Source organism: Erithacus rubecula (assembly GCF_903797595.1).
Source record: "Erithacus rubecula genome assembly, chromosome: 5".
Taxonomy (NCBI): domain Eukaryota; kingdom Metazoa; phylum Chordata; class Aves; order Passeriformes; family Muscicapidae; genus Erithacus; species Erithacus rubecula.
Genome location: NC_136687.1, coordinates 59,532,167 through 59,551,965, shown reverse-complemented (window position 1 = coordinate 59,551,965; position 19,799 = coordinate 59,532,167). Strand labels below are relative to the sequence as shown.

The 19,799-nt window shown below is 43.2% G+C and overlaps 1 protein-coding gene across 1 annotated transcript; it reads right to left on the bottom strand.

Annotated features, from left to right (window-relative positions):
* Positions 1–289: 289 nt before the first annotated feature.
* SETD7 (SET domain containing 7, histone lysine methyltransferase) lies at positions 290–18,327 on the bottom strand. The gene is made up of 8 exons (XM_079306309.1): positions 18,211–18,327; positions 14,868–14,997; positions 10,540–10,741; positions 8,587–8,776; positions 7,983–8,064; positions 7,238–7,355; positions 6,791–6,948; positions 290–6,286 (listed from the first exon to the last, which is right to left on the bottom strand). The coding sequence occupies exons 1-8, from the start codon at positions 18,248–18,250 to the stop codon at positions 6,106–6,108; spliced, it is 1,101 nt and encodes a 366-aa protein (XP_079162435.1). The 5' UTR covers positions 18,251–18,327; the 3' UTR covers positions 290–6,105.
* Positions 18,328–19,799: the final 1,472 nt, after the last annotated feature.

The following is a 19,799-nucleotide window of genomic DNA, read 5'->3' as shown; positions in this document are numbered from 1 at the left end:
TTCTGTGATCAGTTTCTTCAGACTGATACGCACAGGATCGTTCCCCTCTGGCACACTGGTTCCCACCCTCTGTTGGAAAGAGCAAAGGAACCTGTGCTGTTGGACAGAAAAGAGCTTGGGAGTGCCAAAGACACAGCATGAGCAGAGGCCAAGGGCCTTCTTAGCTACCCGGGCACACACTGGCCCATGCTGTGCATCACCCAAAACTGGTCACACAGCACACACGGCAGGGGGAGAGGTCAGAGGATGCCCCAAACTGTGACACACAAATAACAAGGAGAGACAGTGGTTTTCTGTTGAATATTTTATTTTTGCATTGCCTCCATAGCGCAATTAAAGCAATCTTTAAAATTCACTTATTACAAATGTTTGTCAAGTCTGTTTTTCTCCAGAAACACTTTTCTTGCTTCCTTGCACATACGCCCAAACACACTATAAAAACCTCATTCATAACATCAAAAGGAAGGGCAATCATCATTCATGTAAACATCTTTCTTAGAGTTATCCATTTTTTAAAAGTCATGAATAAACTTACAGATGTTCAGTAAGGCTCATAGTTCGAGTACAAATGTCGTAAAACACCTATCAAGTACTGTACACAAGTTAAACACTCCGGGGTTAACTGTTAACACGTGTATAAGCTTACCCCAAAGATTATTCTTTAGCACTTAGTTCTTCAGAACAGAGACACCCAGTAATTATGGGCTAGAGTATTAAAATAGCAGAAGGCCCAGCAGAAACTGTTAAGTAATACACAATTTTAGTCTGGTTCATAGCTCAGAGTTAAATCAGCTGCAGTAGGAAAAGTTTTCTAGAAGGGGATCTACAGAAAGGAGGGATGGGGTGTTTGTAGGATATCATGAAGAGAAAAAGCTGAGAGGTACTTCTTGAAAATGGGACAAGCCTTGCTATTGCAATTATTTATGGCAGCTGCATGTAATGCTGCATAAACACCTCCCCAAATAGCAGAAACAACCATTTGTAACTGTAAGGATTATTTGTTGCATCTCCCCCTAAAAAAAAAAAAAAAAAAAAATCTACTTACTGGTATTCAATTACACTTGCATCTTACAAAAAGACATCCCTTTAAATCTGGTTTAGATCTTACTGGAACTTTTTTTTTTTTTTGTTTAAATATTCATTCAACCATGAAAATATTTCATACAAACATCATTTTACATACAAATGTTAAAACCTGTGAAGCGGGTCTTCCCACACTCATGATTTTATGGCTTGAACATTTAATTGCTTATCATTTTTGTACATATATTTCTCCTAGGGCAAAAAAAGAGAATTACAGTAAAATGGTAAAGAGAAAAAGGGCAGGAAGTTCCACTGCCCAAAGGCAGAGGAGGGTCCATTCAAGAGTGACCTTAGTGTTCAAAACCTTTGATCTGGGGCAAGTAAACATGCACTTAATCTTGCATCTTTTTTCCTTAAAAAAAAAAAAAAAAAATCCCTTATAAGACTGCTTAGAAATTCTTTATCAAAAAATACATTTCTCCTGTTTCCATTACATGAAGCAAAAGAACAAGTTCACTGCAGGTGAAGCCCATTTCACTCACAGATGAAGCTGCTCCCACGCCTGCTTTCCTCACTTGGATGCTCTTGGCACACAGCAGTGCAAAGTGAGGAACAGGCAGCACCCCAGCATGGAAGGAGATACTTCAGAACCATTGTTTCCAAAGCAATTTGGTTTTTTTTAAAGTGCTTGGAGGTGAAGTCCTCAGGCACCCACAGCTCCATCAGTTCTGCTGGGCCACAGGAGAACAAGGCAGCAAATACTTGGCTCTGTGAAATGTTACCTCATCACAACAGCAGCATTTTCCTAAAGCCCATCAAACTGAGTGGAAGGACACAAATCACAGAGCTCTCTGGGACAGAAGCAACACCCCTGCACCCCTGGCACAACCCAAGTGGTGAGCACTGCTTTGACTGGAGGACAAGGGCAGACAGCTGGGAAGGACAAAAAAGAGTGGCAATTTCCATAATTTCTGAGTTTCTCTTACCAGATGGGATATATTGGCCACTCTGCTCCTCCAGTGCCTGACAGAGGGTGAGAAATCCCCAGCAGAGCTCTTGCTTCTTGTAGCATGCTGCTTCTAGCTTCTAACAACATGCTACAAGACCCCTGGGAAAAATCCCACTGCCATCTGTGTGCAACACTTGTGCATCCAGAAAGGCTGTGCCAAGGAGAAGCCTCACCCCATGGCCTCCCAAAGCCCCCAAAACCTCCCCAGGAGCTTCACCTGATTAACAGCATGGGCCATCCTAGTAGATACTAGAAGGAATTGTGGCAACTATGGAAAAAGTCAAAAAGCTCTCACAGCTGAAAATACATTTCCACGTATTTCTTTTGACACTTCCAGCAGTCAAGATTTACAGGTATTTATGTAGGGTAAATTTTTTAAATGACTATTTTAAAAAAAGGAAAACAAAGCCTTTTCAGGTTTGTTAAAAGAAAATCAGGATCCCCAAAAAGTAAAACTCAACTTCTGACATCCCCTCCACAGCCTAAACCCTTTTCCTGTTCCTTCTCATCCAGTAGAGTGACACCAGCAGCAGGCGACTCTCAGCTGCAACTCTTCTGGCTCTGTCTCCAAGAAAAACCACTTCCAGAAAACAAAGCTTCTTTATTCTTGGTGACAAAACTCTGCCCCTGAAGATCCACTTCAGGTTTTATTTTTTGTTAGAGAAACCATCAGCAGCCTCTAATACAGGCTTCTCACAAAGGAGCTCAAGTAACCCTCCCAACACAGAGAAGCCACGTGCAGCACTGCAGACCACAGGCAGATGCTGGGAACTGATCTGTACCTGAAAAATGCAGCAATTCCAGGTTTCCCTATGCTGTTCTTTAGTCATAATGGGTATCTTGAGAGCCAGCCTCTCACTCAGGCTCAGCTGACAGGCATCAGCTCTCCTCCCACCCTCTGTTCTGACAGGAAAGGTCTTTGGCCAGACTCTAAGAAGTGGAGCTTCTTTACTTATTGCATATTCACCAGTGGTCAGCTGCATCCTACAGACCCGAGAAGATTGCTGTGCAAGGTGATGCTTCCTCTGCCCCAAATGAAAACCATGGCTGGGTGTGGGTCTTGTGTCTATGGATATGTCATCACGCTACCAATGAGGAGCTCTGTGAAGCTGGTCTTGCTCTCTAGTGAGCCCCAGAAAGTGAGCTGCAACACACTGACCAAGTTAAGGCATTATTTGGAGTTCTGTAACTAACCTGTGTTTGAACCAGGGGATGCCAACTCACACCTCTGAAGGACACAATGAGCTCTTTCACCACCCAGTGGCAAAAGCCATCCCTGCCACCTCCACTCTAACAGACCAGGAAGAGAGAGAAAACAAAGAAGAGTTAAAAGGCTTGGTCCTGAATCAAGCCACAGCAGCTCCGTAATCACAACTTTTACAGAAGGTTGGTCACTAAAGAAGGGAGCTATAGAAGGACCAACAGATTCTACAGAGCTGAGGACAGCAGAGGTAACAGAGACAACAGCCACAGCTGTGGCATGCTACCTACTAGGCTACACACATGTACAAAAGAATCTGCTTGACTCTCACCAAATTTTTGAGAAGCCACAGGACACCTCGGTGTCTTTTTTACCCTAGAATTTCCCTATTTTAGGATACAATCTTCAAGCCTGATACACAAAGAGCACCTGTATTCTATTTATCTCAAAATCAGGCAATATGAAGACTGACAAACCTATTAAAACATAAGCAACTCCACACAGATTAGCAGAGGAATCAGAGGCTGAAGAGAAATGAAGGCAAAGGAGCTCTAGAGATCAGAACATTTGAAGCACAATTCCCCAGTGAGCACAGAGAGGCCAACAGTCCAAAGCAGGTTATCAAGATTGTGGAAAGAGTTACCATCCTTTCCCAGCAGGGTTCAGTCACATCTTCCCTCTGCTCTTTCCTGCACCTAATCTCAAACCTCAGCTTTGCCAACTTCATGATCCTGGCACGATAATCCCCAAAATACACATAAGAGCACCCTACCTGTGGCTTTCCTGCAAGTGGCTGTGACCCATGTAACATGGGCAGGTAGGGAAAGATGAAGCCATGCATTTTTTGAGAATCATTTACTGAAGCTGAGCAGCTGGCTGACCTCTGCCAACTCTCCCTCACCTGTGAGGTTAGTTGTTTCTCTGCACACTCAGGTGAGTCCCTGAGCTGTCACCTGTGCCGTGGGTGAGACGTGGAGCTGTGGCCCGAGTGTCCAGCACGAGGAGATGGGAGGTGACACAGCTCATGTGCAGATCAGACAGAGTGTCACAAAACCCTGAGCCTGCCTGTCCCCTGCCCCAGCACGTGCACAGAGGAGCTTCTGTGCACACTGAAATGGTGAGGTGATGGGAAATGTTTGTGAGCAGCCACAGGGACTAACCAGAGCCCCAGGTTCTTGTGAGTAATTCCTAACTTTCCTCAGGTACCAAAGCAAGGATTCTCAGACTGCACACAACAGCAGCCTCATCCTTCTACCTTGCAGGCACCCAACACATTCTCCCTGCCCAGCTCCTCAGACAGCCAGACACCTCCAGGAGTCCAAACAAGCAACCAAAATGTGTTGCAATAGAAAGGTAGGTCTGATTCCCAAATCATTTATGTTACATATATACAAACTTTTTAAACTACAAACATCTAAAAGAAAGTGTTGCAAATGCATTTGTGTTTCTCCTAAGCTGCTAAACCCAAAAGAGAACATCAGAGTCCCAGAAAGGCTCCAGTACCCAGACCAAGACAAAACATTATTTCTCTCTTATACAGCATTAGGCAAGACTGGTACAGCATCTGAAAAACCACACAATTTCCCCACCCCTGAAAAGCCCCAGAACATAGCCCTGCAGATGAATATTCAAAGGCCCCCACTGCTGGCTGCAACAAAGCTATGGATTGACTGCTGCCTATAAATATGAGCCACGAGAGATGTTTTTACATTCATTGTTTGTCTTTCAAAAACAATCTTTTAATATATTTTCTTTTCTTTAAAAAAAATCTTATTTTGATACCTCATATTATATTATTTTGCTGTGTCATAAACCAGAACTACTAAAAGATGGCTATAAGGCTATGTTGTTCTGTCAAGTGAACACACAGAAAAGATACAGCTCTCCTTCACCAAGGACTACAGTCTGCCCCCAGATACATGCACCTCCTTTCAGAGAATCCATGGGAGATCCAAGCATCTCTTGCCTTGAGAACTGCCCACTTGAACAGGTGAAATACACAAACCAACTCATGAACACTGATGCAAGTAATGTGCTTGCCTTCCAGAACATGTACTTCTGGAAGTCTTTCAACAGCAAATCTGTTTTATCCTTTTCACAAAATCTTCATGCAAAGAACAGCTTCATTTGCATGTCATAATAATAAATTAAACAAAATAAGCCAGCCGTACAGGCTAGATAAATATTAGGTTTAGACATGTTGCTATACTATTTAGAGAGCCACAGAGACCAACACACAGCACTCTCACATACACACAAAAGCCTTTCCACTAGTTAGAAAGGAATTTCTCCTGCAAAAGAGGATTTGTAGAAAGAACAACGTTCAGACAAGAGGAAAGGGGAGTTAAAACCCAGCCTCCTATATGCTAATAAATAAACTGCTCTATTGCAAGATTCAGATCAAAGGTTTAAAAAGGCAAAATTATGCTACTATTAGAGAATATCAAAATATTACTGTTATCATCACAAGTGGCATGTATGCAAAATGCAGTTGCACAATAATGCCTAGGCAGATAGAGAGCAACACTAAGTCTGCCGACTAAAAGTGAACGGATACACTCATTTTAGTTTCTTTCTAGTCTTTTGGCATCTTTGCATATGGTGCAAAAGCAGAAGCTACCAAAGAATACCACATCTTGTATAGAATATTAAATAATTTCTTCAGATAAGACTGGTGCAATGCTAGCTAATTTTTAAATCTGCTATGAGTAACACAGTCAAACCTAGTTAGTATCCAAGGAACTTATCTCTTAACACAGAATGCAAGGTTATGATGCAACAGCATGAACAATCCCTGGTTGTCCAGTTTTCAGTATAAAGGTAGTGCATAGATCCAAGTTTCAGTTTGCTGAACGGAGAAGGTGCTGCCATGTCACTTTTGCTGGGCAGCCTGGAAAGCTTTCAGTTCCAGCTGGTACCACTCTGGTGCTTCAGGCCCATTCTGCCCCACAGGGTTGTGGTCGTACCCATAAGCCACTGTCAATTCCTCATCCTTCTCCACAGCCCTGATGGTACGGATACACTTGATGGGCCCAAAACGAGGATGAACAAACCTAGGGAAAAAACATCTTTGCTAGGCTCAGCTGTCAATTCACACACTCTGCCAGCCCCCTTTACACTTCCAGAATTCACTCACTTCACAGCAATACTGCATCTGATACTGAATTAGCAGACTTGAGTCAATCCCGCAAAGATTTAAGAATGTGAGCAAAAAAATTGATTTATCAAAGCATTGGCAGTTCAGCAATTACAGCACAGTTCTAGCCAAGCTAGGATTTAGAGAGCTGTGATTATGCATTTTACAGTCAAGAAGCAACTCATAAAGTTGATGACAAAATGAACAAGTTGCCAACTTCAACATACTCCATGGTGTAAGTCGCAACAGAGATCAAGCAGCCATCGTGCTAGCCCATTTCCAACTCAGCCTAGGTGAGCAGAAACTCCTCCAGTGCCTCAACTCTTGACTCCCAGCCCACTTCTGCTCCTCACCCAGCTGCCCAGGGAGCCCCTGTGAGGCCAGGCTGCAGCTCCTAGCTGAAGCCCAGGGCTGTACTTACGGCTCATAGGTGCAGTTAGGAGTGAAGGAATGGTTGGCCTTATGCCCCAGCGAGGCACAGTACTTGGCAGCGTGGTTGTAGGGCTCTGGCACGTCTATAACAGTTTCATCATCCAGGGATATTGTATTTCCATTGAGGGCCCAGTCTCTGCTGTCTACCTAGTTTGCAAGGCAAAAATCCAATGTCTGTGTGGAGGGGTCAACTTTGTCAGCAGTTTGAAATCCAACATTCAAAATATATACAAATAAAGCTTTTCATGGATGTGCGTCATTAAAAAAAAAAATCACACTTTTAAAATCTGTACATAGGTGAGCATGCACTTTCTTTCAATTAAACTTCATCATGTTAAATCAAAGGTGGGAAGGTAGTGGGTGTTAGATCCTACAATGAAAAGTGAATTTCAGGAGGAGCAGTGAAAATTCAGACTGACTTTTTTCTTTTCTTTACCTCCTGGTGTGTAATTCGCACTCCGTTATAGAAGGACATCACTGTACTGGCTTCTGCTGCTATTTTTGAAAACAATCCTTCTCCAGCACTGGAAATGAGAGAGACATCCACATACACCCTGCAAGAGAAACAGGGCATGGAATTAGTGACTGGCTGCAGTTTCAGTTTTCAATTTCAAAGCCCGATACTTCAGTACAACAATAAAGCTAATAACAATAAAAACAAGAAAACCTAATTATTATTATTGTTGTTATTATTAGTAGTAGTATTCAAAACCTCTTTATGGAACTTCTTCCCTTCCTCTCTTCCACATGTTCTCCCTATTTTGTCAAAACTGAGATTTGGTGGGAAGTGTGGGCTGACTTGAAAATCTTTCTCTTTTTTTTTTTTTTTAAGTGCAAATCTACTATTGCTCCACAACAATGGATTCAATTCAGGAACAGCCTCAACAACCCATCAGAACTCCAGCAGTCCCCACCAAGCTGGGGTTGCTGAAATGTGCATGCACTGAGGAGCAAGAGCTCTCAAGGTGATGCACCACTCAATGCAAATGAAAGCAATTTACTAATCACTCATTTAGATATTTCAGAGCATCAGAAAGAGCCTACAGCTGAGGTACAAACAGGGATTCCATTTTACAAACCTTTACACATCTTTTAAGTTTTAGATGAGAAAAGGTTTGCAAAACTAGACCCTAAATAGATAACAGCAAAGAAATATGGGGAGAAGGAAAAAAAGAGTTTACCTTTCTGATTCATAAGGATCAGGAAGAAGAGCATTTGTAGAAATGCAGGATGAAGTAGATTTGTCAAAACTGTACACTGGGCCTAAAAAAATCAGAAATCAACGAAGGAAATAAACTAATTGGTAGTACTGAGAGGAAGCAATCCTTAACTTAATCAAGACATTCAAAAATAAAATTTTAATGGCTGCAAAAAATGTTACACTTCCAGAAAAAGGCATTAAACAGAACTGCACTTGTAAAAATCCTTAACTGAGACAATGCTTCTTGATTATTTCTTCCCCTCAACATTCTAGAGTAACAGTAGTAACACAAAAAGGTGATACATATGTTCTTCAAATGATGAGCAGGACTGTGCCCATGGGCACAGGAGTGAGAGAAGGGCTGTGAAATGCAGCTGGGCAGGACCACACAGGGGGCACTTCCCATCTGCTCCCAGGACAAAGCCCACCTTCCCCTCTGCCCAACTCTGGGACTTGGAGAAAGGGCCCCTCACTAACAGCCTGTGCCACCACAGCCAGGCTCCAGTGAGGAACACCACAGGAACCAAGCTTTCTGCAGCAAAGGGCTGGTGGAAGGAACACAAGTGTGTGTTAGCTGAACTTACTGCCTGGTACTACTTCAAACTGAGGTTTCCCATCCTCAACAGATGTCAGAGTTGCCAGTTTTGCTTCTATCATTTCTCCATCTATGAACCTTCCAGAATATGCAGTCTTTCCATCAGGATACACATAGGCTATTTTCTCTCCAGTCATCTCCCCATCTTCATTCACTTCTCCCACAAGGCTGCCTCCATCCTGAGAGCACAGGCAAGAAAGAAAAGGCAAAGCATTTAGTTATACTTTACTATCCTTGGTGCCTAAGATCTTCAGCTTTTTACCTTTTCCAAGCATTTGTAGCTTTGTAGATTGCAAATGCATGGCTGTCATTTCTATTACCTTCTCCTATCCTTTTCCCCTACATTTAGGGACAATGAGCTAACCCTCTAAACACATTCCTAAAATATTCTTTAGTCTTATTCCAAGAAAAGCACCAACTACAAGAATGTTCTGTTTTCCAAGCAGTGTCTGGACATGACCTAACAAAAGTGGGGCAAAAGAAGCTTGTGGACTGCTTCCAGTGGGGCAGAGCCTGAGGAATTATTACCCAATCAATTAACCTTTTAATTTGGCAATATGACAGTTATACTAATCAACAAACCTTAGAAAATGGTGAATTTACTGTACCACGTGTGGTTTTTGCCATATTGAGGAGGGAAGGAGGGTCATATTTTCATATTCTAAGGGAGGCTCCTGCCTTCCTGTCTTTCAAACCTAGACACCACTTAAGGCATTTATTTCAAAAAAGACAAGGAAGCACCTCCAAATAACACCTGGAGCAAGACCAGCAGGTGTGTTGTGGAAACAAACTGATTTATATCAAGACCACTGTGCACAGGCTCTATTTCAAACACACCATTTTGTTCAACTCCAAGGATGAAACAGTTTCAAGCATGTTGTAACAGGGAACAGTGGACCTTAAGCCTGGGAAAAAAACTGTGCACATAGAGTCATGAGGAAACAATTGGTTCCACTTCCAAAAGGTACAGCAACACTTTGCCAGCTGGAAGATGGAGCAGGACATACATGAAGTGAAGGATCAGCTGTGTGTATTTTATACACTAGGACTGAAAAACTTTTGGCAGCATACACCAAGCATGTGCTGATCCTAATACATGCTTAATGACAACAGTGAAAACCAGTAAATAAATTGAACAGCCAGTGGTGGTAAGCATTTAGAAATCAATCTGCAACTAAAGCTTGTGCCATATGTAGCACAGAATTGGACTGGGTTTTGACCAGCAGCTTAGTTACATGCAGATGTTACCCCCCATCTTGGTACAAGGTAATATTGAAAGGTTAAACTCTGCTGTGTAAGGCTGAATAGGAATTATACATATTTTTTTTAATTTGTATCAAAAACTCCCTAAAAACTATACAACAGTCACTGCCTTAACTAGCATGGTTGTAAAAGAAAATCAAAATTCAAAAAGATAAAATACTGGCTTGCTTAATTAGAGAATCACTTGTCCACAGCTCCACTCAGAGGTACAGCTCTCACACCAGTTACATCTGATGTGTTGGGCAAAGCTAGATTTCACAACATATCCAGCAGAAGTGGAGACAAAGCCTCTCCTCCTACTTTAATAAGAACAGCAGGTTGCAATAACTGATATGGCTTCCATGCTCCTCACCTGCAGCCAGCACCACAAAGTGGCAAAACCATTAGAGTCCAGCCTTCCCAAAGAGCTAATGCATACATTATTAGACATCCTGTTTCTACACTACATACAAAATATACATAAATGCACTTCCAAGGGACTGGGTTTCCTGGAAGACGAAAATGGTGCAGGGCAAACACTCCACACCAAAACCTTTTAACTTTGCGTTGGATCATCCAACAGCAGAACGCCCGGATCTTTAACCAGATCTGTGCGTGCTGATTTTTGGGTGACAGTGGGGAGAACAGCCAGGTCCCTGACTGCAGAGCAGGGTCAGGGTCAGTAGCAAACCCCACATACTGGGTAATAGATCCAGCAGACTCCGTGGCGCACGTTGTCCCTGTACTGGCCCTTGAATATCAGCCGCCCGTCGCTGTCGTACTCCTGCGCCGCCCCGTTCAGCTCCCCGTCCACGTAGGTGCCGTGAAGCACCACCCCGTCCTCGTAGGTGTAGATCCCCTGGCCCTGCAGGGCATCATCGACGTAGTATCCCTCCAGGGTGCTGAGGAACAGAGAGAAAACAGCAGTGGGAAACTGCTCACCTCTCAGGGGTGAGCTCAAAGCCTCCACTGGAATGCCAAGGTGAAAATCAGCAACTTGTTTCTATGGAGCTCCAAAGGCAGAAAACAACTCAATCCTTTCATGGGCACAGCAGCACTCATCTCCATCACATGCTTGGCATTTTCTGTAGGCTGGAATAGCAGGCTACCCTCACCTTAGGATGTTCTACCTGCTACATGTGGACCTTCACTGACATGTCTCTGGAGAGATGAAATTGAGCTGCTGTACACACAAACTAAAACCTGCTACAGTTCAGTGTCAGCTCCCCAGCAATACACTTAGCAGCCATTTGTACAGGCCCTGCTAAAAACAACCATTTTTCATGTTATTTCTCTTAAAATCAAACACAGCCTGTCAAACAGAGCTAGTGCTGCACTTGGATTTAAACAAAAAAACATTCCATTTCAGTTTTATCTTGCAAACCCTTTACCATCACCATAAAAGGGTCTATTCAGATATTTCTTTCTCATGTTAGGATTAGCATAAGGGAACACAACCTGTTTAGCTTTTGCTTCAGCACACTTAGCTAACAGCCAGCTGTCAGCACACACATTATTTTCACTGCATAATTATTTTTCAGATGCAGACATCTAAGGTATAAGCTCAGTGCCTTGTGAGCACATTACATGTTTTACCACATTTTTGCAAGAGTTGTGGAAGGAATGGTTTTTTTTCAGAATTCACTTTCTCATTTCTAAAGCTTCATGTTCTGTTTTTACATAACTTTGGCAAGATGGATGAGGTTTCCATGGGAAAACACATTACAGTAAAAGCCTCAGTGTACACCAGATGCAGGAAAACTATTTTGTTTTTCAGTCAAATGGATTTCTTGGTCCAGGTTGCTACACAGCTGCACATATAGTTATGGCACTACAGCACAGGGAACCACCAGGAACCAGTGCTCTTACTTAACTATAAACTATGCCACTTTCCCCTCTAATTTATCACAGATCACTAGTTTGAATTCCATTGTAGTGACAACACACATAACATGCACATGGAGGATTACTCTTTAAAAGAAGCAGCCACCCCCAGTTTATGTAATGAAAACCACCAAAAATCTTTCCTTGTTACCTTTAATTGCACTAGTTGAAGCTACAGCATTGCTGATGTACAACAGTGCTTCAGTCCTGGAAAGAATTCTTTTCTTTTACTATAACTCAAACTCCTATGTTTTCTCTTTTTGTATTAATCTCCAAACAGTGACCAAAATATCCATCTCATCAAAGGAAATCAAAAGGATGACACCTTAAAAAAGAAGTCTATCTCCTTCCAGCTCACCTAAAAAGTCAGGTTCAGAAACTTTTATGCTGTTCACAGTTTCAGAGTGATTTCCACCCTGCTCCTCACTTCACTTTTTTTAGGCTCTCAAGGTAGGGTGTCTGCAGCCAGACACAATAATTGCAACTAAGACTTGACCAGCACAAAGATGAATAAGTAGCTTCTGTGTCCTCCATAAGCAAAACCTTTTTAATACAAACCCTGAACTAGCCTGCACTTCTCTTGTTTGCTTCTTAGATGATCATACTTCTGACAACATAAACTCTACCAAAGTCAAGATTTATCTGGTGTACTGTCTTCCCATTATCCACTATGCCTAGAAGGGACTGAAGATACTCCTTATCTAAAAATTAAACCAGTTATATGAACTGGGGGGAAAAAATTACTCCAAATCTTACTCCAACATCCTTCCAGGGATTAAGTCAATATCAATAGACACTGATCCATTTATCTCTTGCTCCCTCTCTATGGGAACATGGAAAACTTTTTCCCTGAAAAGAAAATAATAGTCATCCACTGTGTTCTGGGAGATGTCAGTTTACAAGAGTTTCCAATTAGGGAAGAAGGGCAGCTGCAGCTGCCAAGCATGGCTCTCATGCCTGCCTTTATAGTGCAAAGTGTTCTGCAAAGCACACCCCAGAACCACTGGCACCAAGGAAAGTTCAAGTCCACAATCCAAAACAGGGAGTATGCCAGAGGTGAAACTTCTCTCTCTTACAGAATATGCTGTGATTTGTGGTGTTTCCTTGAGGGAGAAGTTAAAAAACAACTGATATTTCATTCCAGGTTTCCATTCCCTTAAATAACCAACAGGAAGGGGGCAGCTGTTCCAGTAAAGGGAAGAGTTTCCTTGACCAAACAAGGCAGCCAGTCCTATTCCCCAACACTCACAAAATGAGAATGCTTACTCTGCAGCCTGTCCTGTATCTGACAGGACTCAGCTGCTCCCCAACAACAGAGGTAGAGCAGTACAGCTGTCAGCCTTTGCTCAGCAGCCTGCCAGGGAAACACACCCACGAGTGCTGAAACCAGCGAGCCTACTGCACAGGATTCTGCAAAGGGAGAGCCTGTTTTGAGACTTTTTTGATATTTATTGCTCATCTTCATGAGCACTCAGCCTTGCCCATGGCACACTTAATGGAAACAGCATGTCCTGTTTTATGCCAGGTCATTCTTACAACATGCCATGAATCCTGAACCATCCATTTCAGAAATCAGCTTAGTCTTGCTAGCTGGGCATAGCTAGATAAATGACATCTTCAGCAATTAACTACTGCTCAGTTAAGGCTGCTTTAACTAAATTAAAATATATAATAGTTAATGAAAATATCCCATTTTCCAAAACCACACTGCAGACTATTTTTACATATTTTCATTCTGCTAGTTCCTAAAGTCATCAGAGCCAGCTATTCCAGTTTCTTAAGAGTTATGAAAATTGAGAGAGGGGAAAAAAAACCCAAACAAACAGAGAAGAGTTGGCAACACTTAAGCAGTACAGAAAAGGCTCAGCAGCAACCTAACTCTTCCCACTAAATACTGCCTGTACACTGGATTACTTGGAGGAGCAGCCCTACAAACAAAATTGCAGGTCAGTTCCTCTGACTGTACAATCAACAACTACTCTGCTGAGATCATCCACCAGCACAGAAACATTATGTACATGTGTCCATTGAGATGCTGTCTAATAACTTAAACCAGAACTGTTTTAGAGAACTCAGCTGCTGGGCAGCACTGATTTTCAGTTACTCAGAGAAGATTGAATAAGGCCATTTCCAACAACAGTGAGGATTTTTCTTCATTCAAGCTTGGAGGTCTAAATCACTTTCTACATAACTGAATAAATATATTATCTTTCTCATGAAAAAAAAAACCCACAATCCCCAGTATGAAGCAAATGCAAAGGCAAGTACAGACAAGGAGCTGACTCACTGAGCACAATACCTCTGCTCCTGCTCAGACTTTTGCTGAGCAGGAAGAGTACACCCAGCACAACTGTCAGTAAAACAGCTGCTATTCAGAGTGTCACCAACAGCTGCAAAACCCTAAAGAATCGTGTCATTTTATACATTTGCTGCTCCCTTGGAGGAACTTCTGAGCAACTGCAGACAGGAATGCTGCAGTGGTGGTGGGGCCAGACTTATAAGGTGTGCATAATGAGGATCAGAGAAGAAAACATGGACACAGACTAGCCTGATTTCACTGTCACAATTCCCAGGGAAAAGAAGGGAAATTATAGGGGCTTTTCTGAAAGTAAATCAGGCCACAAGCAACTTGCAGAGGATTAACTAGAGTTGCTAACAAACCTGTATTTAACTCAGTCCTTTAACTGATAAACAATCTGACAAAGCAGAAGTCAAGCCTCTCTGTCAAGGTCCTATGTCTGTGTGTGAGGGCTGGCACAGTGAGCACTCTCCAGTTTTACTCTCTGTGCAGCTCTGTAAGGCAAAGAAATCCACCTGAAGTCATGAACTTTGATGTCCAAGTCATTGTCAGCATGGTTTTCAATAGTCTTGACCAATTCCCATAGCTTGTAAGTTTTAAACAGCTCATAACCTTACAGTGCTAAAAGAGCTCACACCATTTTCCCTCCAGGAAACAACTACAGGCACCACATTACACACCAAGTCACCACAGGAATGGCTACAGCAGCAGCAAACTTTTCAGCTACAGTTTTTAATGAGAAATCTCATCCAGAAACTCAGCAGTATAAAATCAATGTTGATTAGTTTTGCACTCTACAAGCAGAAGGAGGAATACAGAAGAACAATCAGAGAGTCAGAGTGTACCTTCCATCAAAAAAGAAGAATTTGCCACGGCCATTCTTTTCTCCATGCACAAAATTTCCTTCAAATCTGTCTGTTGATGAATAGGTTACTGTACAGAATCCATGTGGCAGCCCATCATCATCTAGATGCCCTGAAATAAAATCCAAACAAAGAGCAACAGAAAACATTAGTTATTATACAAGATTTTAAACCTGCTCTCATTATGTAGCTGCTTGAAATGCAGTAGCTCCCCAGTACAAAACAATAACTCAGAACATTGCTGTTAGGAACAGTGATCAGACATTCTGTAGAACTGAAGTTGGTACTTGTGTAACACACAGCTTAAAATAAAATAAAAGGAATGAGAAATGGCGAGAGAAGAGAATAATAAACAAAACCTGTTTCTGAAAGAAACAAGGTTTATGTTATTCTAACTTGTATTAATATTCATCTTCAAAAGTATAGTAACTCTTTATCTAAAACATGTATGTATTGATGAGAACAAGATAATAAATGATGTTTTTCTTTTGATAAAAACACATGCCTTGTGATAATGTGGGTCTGCCACTGTACAGCTGTTTTCACAGGAATTTAAAGAAATAAAAGTGTGCAATATCCACAATGCTGTGCCTTGTCAGTCAACTTGGTATTTAATATTTTAAATGCTGCTCTCCACTGCCTTTCTGATGTGTTCACTTTATATCCTGTTCCCACCCCTAGCCATATCAGTTTTCCCTGTTACAGCTGTTGCAGAGGGAAAGCAGAGACAACACACCTGGACGCTCACCTGCATGGTTTGTGTTTTACTGAACATAAATGGCCAACTCTACAAAGTTAAAGCATAAAAAGGCTCCTACTGCACCTCTAACTGCCTCCTCAAAGCCAAAGGAAAATGACAGAGACATGTTTTAATGATGGTTATTGCCTGGTTTAGCTGGCAGCTCTCAGCACAGGGACACACCTGAGTGCTACAGCTCCCACAGTGACATTTTACCAGCTATAAATTTTGCATGAAAACTATCACATAAATAACAGCTAGCCTGTATTTATGCTCTTCCATGCTTCCAACTAAAACATTATCTCTGATTCCCACAGTATCCTGGTGATGCATGCACAGCCTGTTAGAGATGAGGGACAGTGTATGCATCCACTTCTTCAGGCTTTGGGTCAAGCTCTTCCCTGAACAAATCTGCCCTAAACTGAAAAGGTTCATCACACATCTGGAAAGGCAGAAACAAACTTCAGATTACAGATTTACAGAGAGAACCAGCTGAGCAGACTTTTTTGAGTAAGGAAATGCACCTAGAAAGGTGTACAGGAGAAAGCAACAGTGAGGAATCTGAATTCATCCCTCATCCCTCCCTTGCCTGCTCCACCAAGTATCTCTCACACCTGCACATCACTGCTCTCACTTCATATCCTAGTCCAAACCACATTGTAAACAGTTAAAAGTTTAAGAAGTCAGTAAAAGCAATCAGGCACTGCTTATAAATTCAAAGAGAGAAATAATAGAGTAAAAAGAGCAAAGTGTAGAAGGAAAAAAAGCTCTATCACTAAAAGCTTTTAATTACTTTGAAAATTTCAACAGAAGCTGCTCTTTCCAAAGAGAAGGAAAGCTTTTTCTCCTCCCATTGTCATGACACCCCTTTTTGTAGAAAGGACAAGTTTTAGTTAAATTTAATCGATTATTATTAATGGTTAAATATTAATAACCAATAAATTAATGATGAATTTAACTAAAAGGTCAGTAACATTTCTGATGTGGACATCTCTTTTAGACCAAACTTTGTTCTCTGTGATTATTCAGCTTTGTCAAGATTTTGCTGGAATGTAAAGCCCAACACAAAAGCTGCCGTGCTTGTAGAGAGAACACACGTCAGGACTTTTGCACAGTAGGATACAAACTACCTCAGAGATTTAAATGGTCAGCTTTGATCCAATGGCCTCTATACAGGGTCTTAATCTCAGCCACAATACAAAGAATCCAATTATTCTAATGTGCTAGAAGTTTCTCCTTACTAAAAAAAATAAAAAAGAAAGCCATGTCCCCACCGCTGCAACAAAATAAGAAACATAGTCTCTCTTGGTTAATAACATGGGAAAAAACACAATTTCAAGCCTCATAATGTAAATACAACTTATTTTTTTGTATGGTTGATGCCTTTGGCTCTAATTCAGTTTCAGATCAAGTCAGCTGAAAAAATCCTCATTATTTCATGGGGAGCAGTGTGTTCCACCTTCCTTTCTCACCACTCTCCTCCATTTGCAAAAATACACCCAAAACGCCTAAATCTATTTTTAAATTACTGCAAAACCTCACTTTTGCTGCTTCATTAAGGATCTCCCAATATTTCCTCTTAAGCTCAGACAACGAACTTTTCAAGAAAAGGAATTACCCTAATAGGAGCTAGCTCACAATGGAGTCACTTACCGAAACCACTGATGTACACAAATCAAAGATAAAAGCCCTTTACGGTCAGGATCACTATTACTTAACAGATGACATATAACGTGCATCATCAATAAAAGATTCTGGCCACAAAGATGCCAGATGAATGTCTGGGGGATAACAACAACAAACCAAACTCCCCCTTACAAAAATAAAAGTGCCGATTTCTACATTTCTAACTTCCTTTGGGCAAACGCAAAATCCTGTTCACCCCCAAACAGCATCCTGCTTCTATCTCACCCAGAAAAAACATGAGCATACATGAATGTATATTCATATACACTGCTGAATAAAAGATGCTCTGAAGATTTGATTCCTTAACCCGTGGGGATGCCAAACAGATCCAGGATGGAGCAGACCACTTTATGTGTGACATAAGGATGAAACCCATGGGTTCAGAGCTCTTCAGGGGTCTCATCCAGCCCTGCTGCCCATGGATATGTCTTCTTGGAGCCGCTCTTTCTCTCCCCTTCCCCACCTGCTGTGGCCGCAGCCCCGGCTGCAGGGACGAGCATGCCCATGTCCCTCAGCCGCCGCGGGAGGGAGGAGCGGGCACCGGCCAAGCAGCGCGGCCTGAGGCCACCGCCCGCACGGGGGCACAGCGGCGGCACGAAACCGCGGCCGCGGCTTATTTTTGACAAGCGGAGCCGAGCAGCCGCCATCCCCGCGGCCGGGTGCGGGGCTGGAAGCACCCGAGCCGCCCGCCCGGCGCCGGCGCGGCCGCGGCTGCCCCGAACCCCGAAGCCAACACGTGCGCGGCCCCGGCCCGCTCGTTGCATAAGCCCACTGATGTCATGCGCTGCGCCCGACCCCGGCCGCCCGGCTCCGGCTCCGGCCGCCGCCCCGCGCCCCCACAGCCGCCGCGGCAGCGCCCGGCGCCGGCGCGCCCCGCTCGCCGAGCCGCGGCACACGCACCCTCCACGATCTCCTCCAGCGTCTCCTCGTCGCTGTCCATGGCGGCGGCGGCGGCGGCGGCGGGCGCGGGCACGGCGCAGCCGCGGTACCGGGGGCGCGCGCGCCCCACGCCCCGCCTCCGGCACGCGCCCGGGGGAGGGGCCTGGCCCCGCCCCTCAGGGAAATGGCGGGCGGAGTCTGTGCTGCGTGTGCCCCACACGCGGTACCGAGTGCGCTAGAGCGCCGGCCCGCTCGGGTGGGTCACTCTATTGTGGAGGAAATAATGTTGGACAAACAAGACTCGCCCCTCATGGTGTTGAAGGATTTAATTCATAAAACTCACACAGAATCACACTCTTGGATCTCGGTGTTGCAGGAAGGGTGTCAGCCCCAAGCAGAGGGTGCAGTTTTGGAACACTTACCCAGGGGATGTAAGGATGGTGCTTTGTCATTGTCATGTCTCAATTTACTGCGGTGACCTTCCTCTCCACCACTCGACAATATCCAGGCATCACGTTAAAGGGAAGGCAGAATGTTTCTGTCTGCAGAAACTGAGCCTAGAAATCTTTGAACTAAAATAATGAGGTTGGTATTTGACCTAATTGACATGAGAGCTTTTTAATCTTGAGAGCTTTGGGGGAGGATTTGATTTTTTTCAAACAGCTTGAGCAGAACAGAAGAGCATGTATCATAAGTGGTTAATTTCACTAAACAATTCTGATCTCAACCCTCTGAAAAGGAAAGAGTAAATACTGAGCACAGTAGGAACCCCTATGCAAAGAACCTGGTTTGTTTCAGAAATTGTGAGTCCCTGAAGAGACTAATCCATCATCAGCACATACATAGTGTTGGAGTTATCAAAGATGATGTGCTTAACTGTGAACATTACTAGTAGTCAGAAAGGAGATGAGGCTGTGGGGCTGGAGCTGAAGTAGCATCCCTTTTACTGGAAAATAACAAGAGTTCAGGGAATACATCAGAAAGCAAGGAAAAGGGCATGCTGTGACTTACACACACAGAGTGCAGACCAACAGGACCTTTAAAGACGGCAGTGTGGTGAGCACTCATTGGGAAATGAGGCAGCAGCATTCAGACCAAATGCACACCTTTTGGCCAAAACCAGACAGTGAAAATGCTGAAGTTACAAGTTCTCCAAATAAAATAAATCCCTCTCCAGGTGCAATGTGCCCAGCTCTGTGCACAAGTTCTCCTGCCTTTATCTGCATGACCACATACTCTCTTTTAGCAGGTCCATGTCTTGTTCTGTGATTACAGTGCTTCCTTTCTGCCCTGATCATTCCACATACAGCCTCAGGCCTTGCTTATTTTATTTCCTACTCTCCATTACATACAAGGGTGACAGTGGTGAGAGTTTCTGTGCTTCCTTCTCCATGGCACCCAGCTTCCTCCCACATTAATTAACATATTTTTGCAGCAGTGATGGCACCAGGCATGTTATCCTGTCTGCAGCAGGAGAACAGGCTTGGGCTATTAAAGTGTCCAGCAAGTATCAAGTGCCAGATTGTTGTCAACAGTTCTTAGCATTGCACACTGTCTCACATGTTCAAAGTGTAATTTGCATCAATTTCAAATGCAGCTCTAAGAACAGC

Excerpts from the sequence above, each read along its gene's own strand:
- SETD7 (XM_079306309.1), bottom strand. The coding sequence starts at position 18,250 with ATGGACAGCGACGAGGAGACGCTGGAGGAGATCGTGGAGG. Across the intron at positions 14,998-18,210 it reads GCTGGAGGAGATCGTGGAGG|GGCATCTAGATGATGATGGG; the intron begins GTGCGTGTGCCG and ends ATTTTATTTCAG. Across the intron at positions 8,777-10,539 it reads TCTGCTGGATCTATTACCCA|GATGGAGGCAGCCTTGTGGG; the intron begins GTATGTGGGGTT and ends CTGTGCTCTCAG.